At 47.5% G+C, this 19,041-nt stretch overlaps 1 protein-coding gene across 2 annotated transcripts in view; it reads left to right on the top strand.

Annotated features, from left to right (window-relative positions):
* Positions 1-3,440: 3,440 nt before the first annotated feature.
* Positions 3,441-19,041, top strand: part of LOC120933835 (NACHT, LRR and PYD domains-containing protein 3-like) — a 59,537-nt gene continuing 43,936 nt past the window's right edge. For both annotated transcript variants that reach the window (XM_040347244.1, XM_040347245.1), the window contains exons 1-3: positions 3,441-3,590; positions 11,287-11,351; positions 12,350-12,652. In XM_040347244.1, the coding sequence (XP_040203178.1) occupies positions 11,318-11,351; positions 12,350-12,652 (337 nt within the window). In that variant the 5' untranslated portion in view covers positions 3,441-3,590; positions 11,287-11,317. The remainder of the gene's footprint in view (positions 3,591-11,286; positions 11,352-12,349; positions 12,653-19,041) is intronic.

Here is a 19,041-nt window from a genome sequence, read left to right as displayed (position 1 = left end):
AATTAACCTTTAGAATAGTGAGGGGACATTAGCACGTCAATAACCGGTCAGAGGAATGAATCACACATGAAATTCCTTTCTACCTCTACAGACATGGCTAGCAGGGAGCAGTAAACTGAGACATATAGGCAAATGTATCACAATGGCCCCCCTTTTGCTCCCTGCTCCGGAAAATCCGGTTGGACCTTCCCTGGTCCAGTAGGGTTGACGGGTTCAGAGCTTTTAGTCCGAGGTTAACTCCGTTTGGCATGACTGACCTCCCTTGGCAACTGCTTCAGACTCAGGTATGTCACCGGGTCGTCAGATCACACGCCGGTCAGTCCCCAAGTCTTTGTGCGATCTGCAAAGTCACCAGAAGTCAGTGTGAAGACAGCGAATGGGTCTGTGCGCCGCCGTCTAGGTGTCCCGCTATGGGAGGGGGCAGGTTATGGCTCTGAAGTGACGATCACAGGAGATTCATAAAAAGAAAAAGTTATATTTGTTGAAATGCTGTAGCACTGGTGCTCAGAGTCCGGGGGGGGGGGGGGGGAGAGGGGACTCAGAGCCCCATAAGGTCAGCCACCCCCTGCTCCCTCCGCAGCCGCCGGTTCTCCTCTTTGAGCTTCTCCAGCTCCATCTCCAGTTCATGGAGCCTGGGGGGGTCAGCCCGCTGTGACCTCAGGTGGTTGTTCTCCTCCTCCATGCGGCTTATGCACTCCTCCAGCTCTATGTACTCACGGATCAGCTCCTGCTTGCTCATGTCCTGCAGGCTCTCCACGTGGTCCTTCATCATCAGGAACTGGGTGGTGGTGTAAGGGGCCACCGGTGGGCTCTTGGCGAACATCTCGGCCCGCATCTGGGACGCCCGCTGCGACTCCCTCTCCTCCAGTCGCTTCTTCTCCTCCCAGGTCAGCTTGTTATACGGCTTCCAGGACCTCTTCTTCTTGAAGGGTGGCCGGCGGTGCCTCTTTCTGCCCAGCTCCCTCCAGGGCCCCTCCGGCTCAGGGCTGGAGCCCATGACCAGCTGACAATGGTGTTCCCTGTTGTCCGTAATAGCAGATTGTACCATGAGGGCTTCGTAAGGGGTGCCCAATGGTTCTTCCCGACCCCGCTCCTGGGGATCCCAAGCCGAGTCTACACAATGGGCTGCTGCTGGTGGGCGGTACCCAGGTTGAGACCAATTTGACCTGGTGTTGTCATTCATGGGGCAATTCTGCTTGAAGTGACCCAACTGTTTGCACCGGAAGCAGCGTTGTTCGTTGTCCTCCTGGCGTGGATAGCGAGGGCTAGATGTCATCAGTCTGTTAGGAGGTTGGTATCTAGCGGCTGGTGGGTGTGAGGGCGCCGTTGGTTGTGGATGTTGTACCCGTGGTGTGACCTGGTTTGTCTTGCGAGTATCCGCATATTCATCCGCCAACTTCGCGGCCTCTGGTAGAGTCATGGGCCTGCGATCTCTCACCCAATCTTTGACGTCCGTCTGGATGTGATTGTAAAATTGCTCCAGGAGCATTAGTTGCAAAATGTCCTCTGCGGTGGTGGCCTGGCTGCTGTTAACCCAGTTAGAGGCCGACAGGGACAGCTGGCATGCCCATTCTGCGTAAGAGTCTTTCGTGGTTTTGCGTGAGTCCCTGAACTTCTGTCGGTGGGACTCTGGGGTTACTGCATAACGAGCCAGGAGCACTTCTTTAACCCGGGCGTAGCTATGGATATCCTGATCTGGCACGGTCCGGAAAGCATCAAAAGCTTTGCCTGACAGTTTGCCTGACAATATTGAAACCCACTCTCCTCTAGCTATTCGGTGCAGGTTACATTGTCGCTCAAAATCCGCCAGGTAGTTATCAATCTCACAGTCCTTTTCATCAAAAGCTTTAAAAGCGCTAAACGGAATCTTCCTTGCGTCTGCTGTGCTGTACTCACTGTTCGTAGAAGGTGCGGCTGCTTGTTGGACTGCTGCCAGTTTTAACTGTAGTTCTGCGTCCCTTATTTGTTTATCCTTCTGTAGCTCTGCGTCTCTTATTTGTTTATCCTCCTGTAGTTCTGCGTCTCTTATTTGTTTATCCTTCTGTAGCTCTGCGTCTCTTATTTCTTTAGCCTCCTTCGCTAACAGGTCCATCACTTTCAGCACCACATCCGGCGTTGGGTTCGGGCCGAACCACGCTAGCTTCTCTCTCATTAGCAATTCCCCCAGTCCTCAGTACAGCGTCTATAGTACAGCCCCCCATCCTCAGTACAGTGCCCCCCCTCCTCAGTACAGTGCCCCCCCTCCTCAGTACAGCGCCCCCCCCTCCTCAGTACAGCGCCCCCCATCCTCAGTACAGTGCCCCCCCCCTCCTCAGTACAGTGCCCCCCCTCCTCAGTACAGCACCCCCCATCCTCAGTACAGCGCCCCATCCTCAGTACAATGTGGCTGGGCGATCGGTAAGTGGATAATATTTGCACCAGAACATATATATGATTTCCAGGAAGATGGAGGTTTAATGCCGACATTCCATTGAACTGTAAAACATTGTTTGTGTGGAGATCTGTGTGTGTCTCAGTCTCGGTCCTGATAGTTGGGATGAAGGGGGACAAACAAGGACAATGAGATTGTGATTAGAGACATGGATTATATTCTTCTTCCAACATCAACTTCCATCATCACCACAAATAGAAACTGGGAAATAATAAACAATCACTTTTACACACAAATCCACATTACAAAGTTACCTTAAAGCGGATCTCCACCCTAAAGTGAAGTTGCGCTGATCGGCACCCCCCCCCCCTCCGGTGTCACATTTGACACCTTTCAGGGGGGAGGGGGGTGCATATACCTGTCTACAGACAGGTATTTGCACCCACTTCCGGCCACACGATACGGGCAAAGGACGGGTTTTTTCCTGGCATCCCGTCCGTCCCCCGTTGTATGCTGGGAACACTCGGCTCCCAGCACACAGCGGGAGCCAATCGGCGGGCGCAGCGCGACTCGCGCATGCGCCGTAGGGAACCGGGCAGTGAAGCCGGAGCGCTTCACTTCCTGGTTCCCTCACCGTGGATGGAGGGGGGAGCAGCAGGGTGACGAGCGATAGCTCGTCATCTGCTGCGGACGGCGCTGGACTCCAGGACAGGTAAGTGTCCTTATAGTAAAAGTCAGCAGCTGCAGTATTTGTAGCTGCTGGCTTTTAATATATTTTTTTGGTGGCACATCCGCTTTAAGGAAACACTTTACCAGAAAGTACAAAACCTCCCAAAATCTCTTCTTGTATTTCTACAAATCCCAACAGAATGGATCAGTATGTGCTGCAGGCTGCAGTCCCTGGAGCTCCACAGGATGTGGAGGTCACATGTTTCCTGTCAAACGTGGAGCTCCACTCCGCAGCCACACCCCTCTCCCAGCTACAGCCATTCATTGTTTGTTACAATAAAGTTCAATAATAATAAAAAAAGAGTGGAAGTCACATGTTTTCTGTCAAACGTGGAGCTCCACTCTGTAGCCACACCCCTCTCAGGAATAAGGAAGTAGGAAAGTGGGTGGAATACAATGAAATACGATGTTCCAGGAAGTCGGGTCTTAGAGACATTTCCTGAGGTGTGGAGAGAAGAGACCTACAGACTCCAACATTTCCATAGAGAAGGTGAGTGAGAGACGGGAACCTTTCCATAGAGAAGGTGAGTGAGAGACGGAACATTTCCATAGAGAAGGTGAGTGAGAGACGGAACATTTCCATAGAGAAGGTGAGTGAGAGATGAACACATTTCCATAGAGAAGGTGAGTGAGAGAGACGGGAACATTTCCATGGAGAAGGGAAGTGAGAGACGGGAACATTGGGATGGGCGGGGCATAAATTACTTCAGAACTTAGAGACATCTATTATGTAAAGGAGAACTCCGCCTTTAACTTGCTAGGAAGTCTTCTGTAGTAGCCAAGCTTCACACCCCACACCTAGCTTCCCTAGATACCCCACATGGCTTCCCTAGATACCCCCACAATCCACATGGCTTCCCTAGATACCCCCACAATCCACATGGCTTCCCTAGATACCCCCACAACCCACATGGCTTCCCCAGATACCCCACAATCCACATGGCTTCCCCAGATACCCCCACAATCCACATGGCTTCCCTAGATACCCCCACAATCCACATGGCTTCCCTAGATACCCCCACAATCCACATGGCTTCCCTAGATACCCCCACAATCCACATGGCTTCCCCAGATACCCCCACAATCCACATGGCTTCCCCAGATACCCCCACAATCCACATGGCTTCCCCAGATACCCCCACAATCCACATGGCTTCCCCAGATACCCCCACAATTCACATGGCTTTCCTAGATACCCCCACAATTCACATGGCTTTCCTAGATACCCCCACAATCCACATGGCTTCCCTAGATACCCCCACATTCCACATGGCTTTCCTAGATACCCCTACAATCCACATGGCTTTCCTAGATACCCCTACAATCCACATGGCTTCCCCAGATACCCCACAATCCACATGGCTTCCCCAGATACCCCTACAACCCACATGGCTTCCCCAGATACCCCCCACAACCCACATGGCTTCCCCAGATACCCCCCACAACCCACATGGCTTCCCTAGATACCCCTACAATCCAAATTGCTTCCCTAGATACCCCTACAATCCACATGGCTTCCCTAGATACCCTACACACAGCTTCCCTGATGGGGACAAGTGTCTCTTCTGAGCTGTGGATGGGGGGGCTTATCGGAATCTGGAAGGCCCATTCTACAAGGGCCCCCCCAGATCCCAGGCCCCCCTATATTAATGAGTATCGGGTGCATTGTACCTCTACCATTGTCAATCACGCCGCCCGCCGGACCTGAAAGATTTATTTTTTAAAAAGCTCCACCTTCTGGGACAGTCCCCTGCCGAATGCCTCCTTTGCATTTTGACATTTCTTCTTTAGGTAAGGGGTGGGGTCACCTGGCTACATTACCCAGGGGCACTGCCCCCTTATGACATCATGGACTGGTGCATGCTAGGCCAGTGATGTCATAAGGGGGTGGGGCCACCAGGTGATGTTGCCAGATGGCCCCACCCTTAACTATATTAGAACTGTCAAAGTGCAGAGGAGGCATTCAGTGGGTGACCGTCCCAGAAGGCAGAGCAATTTTCAGCTCTCAGAGCAGTCACACTTTGAATGACAATTGCGCGGTCATGCTACACTGTACACCAGGGGTCTCAAAGTACCGGCCCGTGGACCGGTTTTAAATGGCACACAGGCAGGGCGGGTGCCGCGGAAGTGTAGATCGAGGTGCATGAAGAGTAGCGCAGGAAGCGTCTGTCATAAGTTCACTTGTCTCTCATGTCACACTGCTACTCCCCGGCGGCCCCTCCTCTCTTCTCGTCCATCCCCATTTGCTTGTGACATCATCGGAGATGGACGAGAAGAGAGGGGGGGCTGCCGGGGAGTAGCAGCGTGACATGAGAGACAAGTGAACTTATGACAGACGCTTCCTGCGCTACTCTGCCTTTGAAGAAAACAACAAGTAAATGCTGACCTGTGCCCTGGTGTGCTCTCATGTGCCCTGGTGTGCTCTCATGTGCCCTGATGTGCTTTCATGTGCCCTGATTGTGCCCTGATGTGCTCTCATGTGCCCTGATGTGCTCTCATGTGCCCTGATTGTGCCCTAATGTGCTCTCATGTGCCCTGATTGTGCCCTAATGTGCTTTCATGTGCCCTAATGTGCTTTCATGTGCCCTGATTGTGCTCTCATGTGCCCTGATTGTGCTCTCATGTGCCCTGGTGTGCTCTCATGTGCCCTGATGTGCTCTCATGTGCCCTGATTGTGCCCCATGTACCCTCATGTGCCCCAATGTGCCATGTGCCCTCATTTCCCTTATGTACCCTGATGTGCTGGGCTCTGTATATTAGGGTACCCTGTGCCCTGTAACCTGATGTGCCATGTGCCCTGTCCTGATGTGCTGTGCCCCATGTGCCCTGATGTGCTCTCATGTGCCCCATGTTCCCTGATTGTGCACCATGTGCCCTGATGTGCCCGTATGTGCCCCATGTGGCCTGATATGCCCCATGTGCTCTGTGCCCTGATGTGGCCCATGTACCCTGATGTGCCATGGGGCACATGAGAGCACATCAGGGCACAATCAGGGAACATGGGGCACACCATGGAACATGGGGGACATGAGAGCACATCAGGGCACATGGGGCACAGCACATCAGGGCACATGCACATCAGGGTAGAGGACATGGCACATCAGGGTACAGGGCACATGAAACAGCACATCAGGGTACAAAGCCCAGCACATCAGGGCACATGGCACATCAGGGTACAGGGCACATGAAACAGCACATCAGGGTACAAAGCCCAGCACATCAGGGTACATGGGGTACCCTGATGTGCTGGGCTTTGTACCCTGATGTGCTGTTTCATGTGCCCTGTACCCTGATGTGCCATGTGCCCTGTCCTGATGTGCTGTGCCCTGATGTGCCATGTCCTGCACTGTGCCATGTGCCCTGTCCTGATATGCCCTGCCCTGATGTGCCATGCACCCTGATGTGGCCTGTTGTGCTGTACCCCTATGTGCTGTGCCCTGTACCCTGATGTGCCCTGTACCCTGATGTGCCCTGTACCCTGATGTGCTGGGCTTTGTACCCTGATGTGCTGGGCTTTGTACCCTGATGTGCGCTGTGCACTCATGTGTGCTGTGCACTCATGTGTGCTGTGCCCTGATGTGCTGTACCCTGATGGTGAGTGGTCAGTGTGCAGTGTAGTGGTCAGTGTGCAGTGTAGTGCTGGGGGTTAATAATGCGTTCGCTGACACCAGTACTGTTTTTGAAGTTTGAAAGTTTGCATGCGGCCCCCCATGGGATATGAAAACTTGTGGCCCTCAGGTAATTTGAGTTTGAGACCCCTGCTGTACACAAACTAAATGTTTATCATTTTTTCCCACAAATAGAGATTTATTTTGGTTGTATTTGATCACCTCTGCGGTTTATATTTTTTTGCTAAACAAACTAAAAAAGGCAAATTAAAAAATAAAAAAAATTCTGTCATAAAATTTTTGTTTTCCCCTTCACTGATGAGGCGGTACTGATAAGGTGGCACTGATGGGCATTGATGAGGAGGCACTGAAATGTAGAATTGATGGGCGGCATTGATGGGCACCAATAAGTGGCACTGACGGGCGGCTGTGATGGGCACTGATGGGCGGCTGTGATGGGCACTGACGGGCAGCACTGATGGGGTACTGATGTGTTACTGACAGGTGTTACTGCTGGGCACTGGCACTGTGGTGGGCTCTGATTGGTACTGTGGTGGGCACTTGCAAACTTTTTTTTTTGGGCACTGATTGGCACATCTGAGGGGGCTGTGATGATTATCAGCACAGACCCCCCCCTCTGATAGGGAGAGCCACCGATCGTCTCTCCCTGTCAGTGCGAACCAAGGAATGGTTCCTTAGGCTCCTTATCACAATTGGAGATGTTATAAAGCTGTTTTTTATTTTTGTTGCAAGTCCCCCTCAGACCGACAGCGACTGCACTTCCAAGTGCAATTTTAAGTGCACTTTCACTTGTAGTGCAAAGTGTATTTGCCTTTGGCCCCGTACACACGAGAGGATCCATCCGCTGGAATTGATCCGCGGACCGGCTCCAGCGGATAGATCCCCTGGTGTGTACAATCCAGCGGATCTGTTTCCGCGGATTTTTATCCCCTGGGATGGATTTCCAGCGGATAAAAAGACATGCTTTAAAATCTATCCGCTTGAATCCATCCCAACGGATTGATCTGCTGGTCTGTACAGACTCACCGGATCAATCCGTCCAAAACCAATCCCCCGCATGCGTCGTAATGATTCGACGCATGCGTGGAATTCCTTATATGACAGCGTCGCACACGTCGCCGCGTCATCATCGCGGCGACGGCGCGACACGTCATCGCGATGGGATTTCGGCGTGGATTTCGATCCGATGGTGAGTACACTCCATCGGATCAAAATCCTCGACAATCCTCGAGAGGATTTATCCACGGAAACGGTCCGGTGGACCGCATCCGCGCATAAATCCTCTCGTGTGTATGGGGCCTTATTCTCCTTTTTTATCACCTGACCTCTCTGTAGACATCTTATTGGCTGATACTTTGGTGGTGATTAGTACCGGTCTTGGCTATGAATGGCACAGATTTGTGGAGGAGACACCTAGAAATACGAGTCTGTATAAATTGTGGCCCTAAACAGGGTAAGATTCCTTTGTGACCCCGATATACCAATCAGATGAATGCCGGGATGAAGGTTCTGATCAGGGCCGGCCTTAGGTGTTCAGGCGCCCTGTGCGAGCTTATCCTGTGGCGCCCCCCCCCCCCCCATCTTCACCCCGCACCCCCTGGTCACCTAAATATACACAAAGAGGACAAAAATATTTGTAACAAATAATTTGTTTTAATAAACAGACAATTTAGTGCATGTGCAAACAATCCATGCATCTCAATGGACCCTTTCACACTAAGTCCTGCAAGCAGCATCTTTGGAGCAGCTTTCGAGCGCTGAAAAAAACGCTCCAAAAAACGCCCCTCTCCATTGAAATGAATTGAAAGCGCTGTAAAAACGCCTTTCCCTTTCACACTGAGGCACTGCAAAAACGCCTTAAAACGTTAGGGTCTTAGCGGTGCTTTACCAGCAGATTGGGATTGCAGATGAGGCTTCGCTCGAATCTCTTCCCCTAAAAAAAGCAGCACATACAGTACACATAAAACACTGGTTAGGCAACACAGTTAAGCCTTTAATTGCCCTAGATCAGGGGTCTCCAAACTGCGGCCCGGGGGCCAGATGTGGCCCTTTACTTGCTTTTATCTGGCCCTTGGGGCAATATTTCATCTTCTGACACCAAATAGGGGCACAATTCCTCCCAGTGACACCAACAAAGGGGCACAATTCCTCCCAGTGACACCAACAAAGGGGCACAAGTCCTCCCAGTGACACCAACAAAGGGGCACAAGTCCTCCCAGTGACACCAACAAAGAGGCACAATTCCTTCCAATGACACCAACAAAGGGGGCACAATTTCTCCCAGTGACACCAACAAAGGGGGCACAATTCCTCCCAGTGACACCAACAAAGGGGCACAATTCCTCCCAGTGACACCAACAAAGGGGGCACAATTCCTCCCAGTGACACCAACAAAGGGGGCACAATTCCTCCCAGTGACACCAACAAAGGGGGCACAATTCCTCCCAGTGACACCAACAAAGGGGGCACAATTCCTCCCAGTGACACCAACAAAGGGGGCACAATTCCTCCCAGTGACACCAACAAAGGGGGCACAATTCCTCCCAGTGACACCAACAAAGGGGGCACAATTCCTCCCAATGACACCAACAAAGAGGCACAATTCCTCCCAATGACACCAACAAAGAGGCACAATTCCTCCCAGTGACACCAACAAAGGGGCACAATTCCTCCTAATGACACCAACAAAGGGGCACAGTTCCTCCCAATTACATCAACGATGGGTCATTACTCCTCTTACTGACACCAAAAAATGGGGCATTGTTTACTCTTGCTGATACCGGAACATTTTTCTATTTCCAGTGGCCACAGTCCGGCCCCCCTAAAGTCTGAAGAACAGTAAACTGGCCCTTTGTTTAGAACGTTTGGAGTCCCCTGCTCTAGATGATTAACCCCTTGCCAGCCAGTGTGATTAGTACAGTGACAGTGCATATTTTTAGCACTGATCACTGTATCCGCGTCACTGGTTCCCACAAAGTGTCAGATTGTCAGTCGCAATATCGCAGCCTCGCTATAAGTCGCTGATCTCCGCCATTACTAGAAAAAAAAAAAAATTCCATAAATATATCCCATAGTTTGAAGACGCTTATTGGGATATTTTGTACCAAAAACATGGGCCTAAATTTATGAAAATAACGTAAAAAAAAATGGATATGTTATATGGCAGAAAGTAAAATGTTTTATTTATTTATTTCAAATTTGGTCTTTTATTAAAAAAACAAAAATAAAATAACGCAGAGGTGATCAAATACCACCGAAAAAAAAAATACAAATTGTATTTGTGTACAGCGTCGCATTGCTGCGCAGTTTTCAGCTTAAGTTACGGCAGTGCACATCACAAAAAACGGCCTGTCATGAAGGGGGGGGGGGGAATCTTCCAGAGGTCACGTGGTTAATCAGTGAAATTTCTTTGCCCAGAGTTTATTTATACTTCAGGCAAACATGAAAGGGACATACAAACTCCATGCAGACAAGTGTAGGGAGGGATCAGATGGGAGATGATCAGCAGGCTATGGTACAGACAGAGCGATCATCTGTAGGAGTTTTCCATATGGCAGAGGTGCAGACATAGCCGGGGGTACATGGTACCAGTACAGGCCAATCACAGACTGCCTGAAGTATAAATAAACTCTGGGAAAAAAATGTCACTGATTAACCATGTGACCTCGAAGATTTACCCCCTCCCCTTATGCACTGCTTAACTTAAAATGACAACTGCGCGGTGGTATATTGATTTTATTTTTTTAACAAAAAAACTATTTTGAATAAAAATAATAATTTTACATTTTCCTATATACATCCAATTTTTAACGTTTTTTAATAAATTCAAAGTGCCAGGCTCACATCTGTTATGGTGCACAACCACCCCCCCCCCTCATCATTGGAGTACAGGCGAGGGGGGAGGAGGGAAGACAGGTGTGAAGATAGACACTGGCAGGTGTGAAGACTGTCAGCCTGAGCCTGCTAGGTAAGGGGGAGGGGACGGGCGGCCTTACCATAACTTTTCTTCAGAGTACGGCAGTCTGGCAGTCCCGTCCCGGTTTCAGTGCGAGTCCGAGTGCCCTCTGCTCCTGGCGCCTTTAGGTTTCAAAGCTGCATTACGCACGACGCACGCACACTTTACGCGTCGGCGCTATCCACTGGGCTGAGACAAGGAGAAGGAGAGGGGGAGGGGACCAGTGTCCATCCAGCACTTCGGCGTGACGGCGCCTCCCCCCCCCCTCTGCAGCGCTGGGGTGTCGCGCTGCTGAGAAGTGCCTCGGCCGGCCGGATAATTGATTCAACTAAACTGACTGCGAGCTGTGACGGCCGCACAGCGCCCCTGGTGGCTATGGCGCTCTGTGCGGCCGCACAGCCCGCACAACGCAAAGGCCGGCCCTGGTTCTGATTGACCCTCATAGTTATGGGTTGTAAATGACAGAAATCCATCCAATTCTAATCTATTCTGATTGGACAACCAGTCAGCCAATTGTTATCCACAGAAGGGAACAGAATCCTCCTTATTGGTTCCATTCATCTCACTACAAATGAGTTTATTATTGTTTGTGCTCCTTCCAGGTGATGTCATCTCGGGTCATCTTCTGATGTCATGGCGACCTCCTCCTCCTCCTCCTCCTCACAAGGTATGACTGCCGATCCTGACAATCCTTTCCAATGTTTTCCTCCATCTCACATCTCCAGAGATTGGAATTAGATGATAGGACGTCTTATGTCTCCGTAGTCTGGACATTTCCTGTAGACATCGTGTCAGTCCTCCCATTAGAAGAGTTCAGGAGCTTCATCAATTCCACCATCACATTCCCGTGTCTTCAGATTTTATTTATCATTGATGGAAATGATCTTCTGAGATGGTCCAGTGACCCATAATGACTGGAGGACCCCAAATTTTATGGTGATTTGTGTATTGGTCGGGGGAATCCTTTGTCTATAATCCTAAGGAGAACACACCCCCGTGTCACATGACACATACTGCTGGGAGATTTATGGGATCAGAGTTCTTAGTTCACAGGGATCAGACTCATCATTATTCAGGGGCAAGGTTTTTTAAAGGTTTTATTATTTTTATTTTTTTTAGTTTTAATATGAAACAATCATCCATACATATACATTAGGAGGTCTGTATATAAAATAATTACTATGGGTTTGTGTCAGTTTCACAGCCGTCACTGATAATCCCCGTAATTTGTCTAATAGGTTTACTTCCTATGATCATCAGCTCATAATACGTTATTTTCTTGAAATTCCTCAACCAGTAAGATATGGTATTATGACCACTAGACGGAGCCGATTATCATAGGAAATAAACATATTAGACACATTATAGGGACAATTCAGGAAGGTGATTTATTTTATAAATAGCCCCCCCTAGGTGTTTGCACCCAATATTCCTCCATCTGAGAGTTACCTTACCACTATGGAGGCAATCATATGAGATTATCACAGGGTATCCAATCCCTCCATAGGATAATGTACATATAGACATATTGGGGGATATTTTCCTTTCCCTTCTATATGCTCTTTATAGCATTGCCGGCCCCCAGTACAGACTTATCAGCTGTCATGTGTCAGAAATCCTCCAATCAGGATGAATGTTTATGGTTGCTGATTGTCCTCTCTGCAGGGTCGGCTCATGGTGTCCTGGGAAAGGTCCCACAAACCCCCGGGGATCTTATCTTATATTCTCTGGAGGATCTGATAGAATGTGACTTCAAGAGATTTGGGAACAAATTGTCTGATTTCTCCTATGGAGATAAACGTCCCATCCCTCGAGGAAGACTAGAAAATGCAGACTGGATCACCACCAAGGACCTCCTGATAGACAGATATGGAGAAGAAGGGGCTCTGGATGTCACCATTCATGTCTTTACAGAGATCGGTCTGATGGGACCCGCAGATGACCTCCAGGAGAGGAGAGCACAACATGGTGAGTTCCCATCTATAATGACCATTTCCTACCAATTCCTGATCAATATCTGTGTGAGGAAGAACTAGGAATGTCATTCAGGGAAAGCCAGGGACCAATCAGGAGCTTCCAACTGGATGAACCCCTTCCCACCGACAGTATGTAGATATAGGGCCTCATGGAAGGGGAGCTTTATCCTGGGGGCCACATATCTGTGTACCTCTCTTTGTGCTGGGAGCATGCTGCACAGAGACTAGGATAGCACCAAGAGCCCTCCAGGTATTGTACTAATGATCGGGACCCAGGACTCCCGGTCACATGATTGCTGTGATATCCTCTGATTTCCAGTCATAGTAATGAGTCTCTGTGCAGCCCCCCTGTGTTTTCTTTATTTTCTAAATGGAGAGAAAGATACATTGTATACATACAGGATATATTATATAATACCTTGTATACATACAGGATATATTATATAATACATTGTATACATACAGGATCTATTATATAATACATTGTATACATACAGGATATATTATATAATACATTGTATACATACAGGATATATTATATAATACCTTGTATACATACAGGATACATTATATAATACATTGTATACATACAGGATATATTATATAATACATTGTATACATACAGGATCTATTATATAATACATTGTATACATACAGGATCTATTATATAATACATTGTATACATACAGGATATATTATATAATACATTGTATACATACAGGATATATTATATAATACCTTGTATACATACAGGATATATTATATAATACATTGTATACATACAGGATATATTATATAATACATTGTATACACACAGGATATATTATATAATACATTGTATACACACAGGATAAATTATATAATACATTGTATACATACAGGATATATTATATAATACATTGTATACATACAGGATACATTATATAACACTGTCAGGTCACCTGAGGCCAGGTGAGGTAGTGGACCCTACGGCTGACTGCTGAGAGCGGAACACTGGGTGGCTAAGGAAGGCAGGTCCACTGGAGCACTAACAGGGATCCCACAAGGAGCTAGAGCATAAGATTCCTCAGGGCGCGTCTAAGAGTCTAAGAGCCAGCAGGTGTTCACCAGAGCCTCTAGTGGTGAGGATGGACTGGGCTGCAACTGGATCCAGGTTGTGGCCTCCAGTCTCACAGCTCACGCTCACAGTAGGCTATAGAGGGGAAGCAGCAGCTCAGGATAACAAGAGATAGTAAGGGATAAGCCAAAGTTCGGGGCGACTAGCAGACAAGGATAAACAAAGGACACGCCAAAGGTCAGGGTCACTAGCAGACTGGGATAGTCGAGAACAAGCCAAGATTGGTAAAACAGAGACAGACATAGAGCACACGGCAAGCAGGAACCCACACACACAATAGCTTAACAAACAATGTTGATCAGCACAGCTGGCTTGCAGTGCACAGGTTAATATAGAGTTCCCTGATAGGGCCTGGGGTGGAGCCATGCTAGAGGAGAGATTAGTTAGTCAGCCAGGTGAGAGTGGCTGGCCTCTAAGGTGAACACATGGAGGAGGTAAGCTGACTGACAAACATTATTGCATATCCATGACAGTACCCCTTTCTTATGGGCTCTCCCCCATCTGGGTCCAGGCTTAAAGAGAAACCTCAGATTAAACCACCTCAACAAACAAGGTGCAAAGACCTCAGATGCAGCGATCCAAGACGCCTCCTCAGGACCAAACCCTCTCCAATGCACAAGGTACTGAAGAATGCCTCTGCAGAGCTGAGAATCCAGAACTTGACTAACCTCGTACTTTAGATTTTCCTCAGAGACCGGAACCGAGGTAGGGAGTAGGACGAGAGGATTTATTGAGGGCCAAAGGCCTTTAAGGAATAAGCAAGGGCATGAGAGGATCAACAGGAATCTGAGGAGGGTCCCCCAGACCCTTAAAGATGAACTGGACATCTAGCACAGGACCATCAGACTGGGCAGAGGACAATGGAACCCTGAGGTCAGGTTGGTTAGATGGTGACATGTCACAGGAGTTGAACTGGATAACTGAAATACAAGCATAATGCCCTGAATAAAAAGTTGAAAACCCCACCTGGCAGAATGAGGCAGTCTATCCAAAGGATGGATTGAGCTCCTTAGACAAGTTTGAATGGACGTAATGGTATTAGGGTGAGGCGAGGTTGCAGAAGGTCAGGAATAAGAAAAAGTAGGAGGCTCAGTGGGCATGGGCTGGACTGGCATAATGGGTGCAGAGACTGAGTGAATAGCATAGTCAGGTGTAGTGACTACCTGAATCGCATAGCGACTGCAGAACAGACAAGTTAGCCTGGCTGTGCGTCCAAGGGTGTTTAGGGACAGACAAAGGTAAATTGTTATGCAAACTGGAGTGAATGATCGGCTCATGTTCACAGGTGGGTTCCTCATCCAGAGTGCCACACGACCTAGAGAGTGCATCAGCCTGACTATTGCAGGACGCATCCCAGAAATCACTATATGCAGTGGTGGCTGGTGCTCAACAAAAATAATTGCAGCCTCACTGTTCCCATCAAAGGCAGCCACTGTGCCATGCCATCAAATGCAGCCATTGTGCCATGCCATCAAACGCAGCCGCTGTGCCCATCAATTGTCACCACTGTGCCATGCCACCAAATGCAGTCACTGTGCCCATCAATTGTCGCCACTGTGCCCATCAATTGTCGCCACTGTGCCCATCAATTGTCGCCACTGTGCCCATCAATTGTTGCCACTGTGCCATGCCATCAAACACAGCCACTGTGCCTATCAATTGTAGCCACTGTGCCCTGTAAAATGCTGCCAGATTGCCCCCCGCCCGGCACTTACCTTTCTGGGGTCAGCCATCCTCCTTCCACCATCCCTTGATGTCTTCTCCCACCCTTGATGATGCTTCAGCCAATCAGGTTACCGGTAACCATAACTGGTGAACCTGATTGGCTGAGACACCTGTCAGTGTTAGCCAGGGAATGCACCCCCCGTGTGTTCCCTTGGTTAACTATTTGGAAGCCGATTACAGCCCTTAAGCCCGATGGCTCTGATAGGCACTTCCAAAGCCAACCATCTGCCGTTATTCAGATGGCCGGCGCTCACCAGGGGGCTGGCCATCTGAATAGTGGGTGGCAGCAACAATACATAGATTCATGCAATGCATGAATCTATGTATTGTATTCAGTGGCAGTGCAGGAGAGAGAGGGGGCGGCGCTCCTGCACCCTCTATGGATGCACCACCACTGTGCAGTAGGAAGAGCAAAAGATACTGGGATGGTGGCAACAGGAAGTTTCTCTTTTGGGTCAACCTTGGGTAGGCAGGACGCAGAACAGGAGGAACCCCAAGTCCAGTGGTCCGGTCAACATGTGGAGAATGGAGCTATAACCAAGGAAGACCCAAAATGATAGGAGTGGGGGCCTTAGGTAAGAAAAGGAAGGATATCCACTCCTGATGTAGTGTCCCTACCCTAGCACGTTTCTTGGGGGATAGCCTGGTCTGACTCAGCTGCATGGGTTCTTCAGCTGGCAGGAGATGCTCCACGGGTCGAAGAGAGGGGAGCTCAGGCTGACTAAGGACAAAAGGAATGCTGGCGTCGCTTTTCTAGGGTCCTTTCCTGAAAGCAAATATCGATCTGGTTACACAAGGCGATAACTTCATCCAGATCAGAGGGGATGGTTCTTCCTGCTAATTCATCCTTCACTCTATCAGAAAGGCCGTGCAAAAAGGTTGCAATTAAGGCCTCATTGTTCCAGCTCAACTCAGCCGTCGGTATGTGGAAATGAAGAGCATACTGTCCCACAGAAGCAGACTCTTGGCGGAGATGTAAAATGGAGCTGGCCGCTGAAGAGACACGAGTCGGTTCTTCGAAGATATTCCAAAAAGTTTCAAGAAGTCAGACAGGCTAGAAGCCACTGGATCATTCAGTTCCCACAGAGGGGCTGCCCAGACTAAAGCTTCACCGGAGAGGAGGGAAATGATATAGGCTATCTTTGCCCGATCAGACAGAAAGTTTTGGGGCTGGAACTCAAAATGTTACTTAAGCAGCCAGGTGAGAGTGGCTGGCCTCTAAGGTGAACACATAGAGGAGGTAAGCTGACTGACAAACATTACTGCATATCCATGAAAAATACATTGTATACATACAGGATATATTATATAATACATTGTATTCATACAGGATCCATTATATAATACATTGTATACATACAGGATATATTATATAATACATTGTATACATACAGGATCTATTATATAATACATTGTATACATACAGGATACATTATATAATACATTGTATACATACAGGATCTATTATATAATACATTGTATACATACAGGATATATTATATAATACATTGTATTCATACAGGATCTAGTATATAATACATTGTATACATACAGGATATATTATATAATACATTGTATACATACAGGATATATTATATAATACATTGTATACATACAGGATACATTATATAATACATTGTATACATACAGGATCCATTATATAATACAGCCCTCAAAATTTCCACTCGCATGCTAGCATTTGGCGAGTGGTCTTAAGCTGGTGGCGAGTGATAACAGTTCTGCATGACCAACAGTCCAATCTGTCCCTACACTTAGAGCCACGCTGCGATTGGCGGCCGAAGAGGAAAGGTGCGTGCCCAGGAAAAGTAGTCTGGTGAGCCGCACACATGCAGAGCAGTACACAGGTGCTCTCCTTACAATTCTCGTTAAGCCATGGGACCTGATAGTATGACCTCTCTGAGCTTGGCTTCCCAACCTGACCAATGTAGCTGGAGAGCAGAGAGCAGGAAGGAACAAGTGAGCTGGAGGACTGCGATTATCACCACTCTGGGTGTCCCAGGTAGGCAGTGCAGCACAGTGCTCACCAAGAGTTGCCCTGACAAGAGAGCGGCAGTATGCTGTGCGGTGTCAGTGTGCGCTGTATTGTGGTGTCAATGGCTATGCAGGTGTGTGAATCTCGGTGCTGGATTGTACTCCCTCCCGCTGTGCTGCAGCTCCTCTCCTCACTGCCCGACAATGAAAGGGGGAAGTGGGGACATGCAAGTGTGGAGCCGCACACAGGGGCTCCTGATTATGAGACTGGGTAGAATAGGAGAGGGGGAGAGAGAGGAGGATGGATGGGGGTTGCAGAGGAGACAGCAAGAGAATGGGGGAAAAGACCTGGTTCTAGAGAGAAGGCAGAGGAGGAGGAGGGAGTCTTGTACATAAGAAGAGGGAGAGCAATATTTGCAGAAGTAAAAAAAAGTCCCTGTCCCTCTGATTTGCCCCAGTGCCATGTCCCTCTGGGCTTCCCCCAATACCATGTCCCTCTGGTCTGCCCCAGTGCCCTGTCCCTCTGGTCTGCCTCAGTGCCCTGTCCCATTTTGTTAAAGTTGTTGTTGGTAATATTTAATTGTGTAACTTGATTCGGCATAAAACATTTAACAGTGTCATTCCAAGAGATAATCTACAAGGGCGTTTTTAGGGGCAGAATTAGGGGCGGGGCAGTGTATGGGTTAGGTGAGACAACTGGTGGCGAGTAACACTTGAGGCCTGGCTAGAAGCTCAGGGCTTGAAATTTTGAGCCCTGATATAATACATTGTATACATACAGGATCTATTATATAATACATTGTATACATACAGGATCTATTATATAATACATTGTATACATACAGGATCTATTATATAATACATTGTATACATACAGGATCTATTATATAATACATTGTATACATACAGGATATATTATATAATACATTGTATACATACAGGATATATTATATAATACATTGTATACATACAGGATCTATTATATAATACATTGTATACATACAGGATACATTATATAATACATTGTATACATACAGGATACATTATATAATACATTGTATACATACAGGATCTATTATATAATACATTGTATACATACAGGATCTATTATATAATACATTGTATACATACAGGATACATTATATAATACATTGTATACATACAGGATATATTATATAATACATTGTATACATACAGGATATATTATATAATACATTGTATACATATAGGATCCATTATATAATACATTGTATACATACAGGATATATTATATAATACATTGTATACATACAGGATATATCATATAATACATTGTACACATACAGGATCCATTATATAATACATTGTATACATACAGGATATATTATATAATACATTGTATACATACAGGATATATTATATAATACATTGTATACATACAGGATCTATTATATAATACATTGTATACATACAGGATATATTATATAATACATTGTATACATACAGGATCTATTATATAATACATTGTATACATACAGGATCCATTATATAATACATTGTATACATAC

The sequence above is a fragment of the Rana temporaria genome, chromosome 3 (assembly GCF_905171775.1).
Source record: "Rana temporaria chromosome 3, aRanTem1.1, whole genome shotgun sequence".
In the NCBI taxonomy this organism is placed as follows: domain Eukaryota; kingdom Metazoa; phylum Chordata; class Amphibia; order Anura; family Ranidae; genus Rana; species Rana temporaria.
The sequence above is the reverse complement of the archived record's forward strand: the minus strand, read 5'-3'. Positions and strand labels throughout refer to the sequence as shown.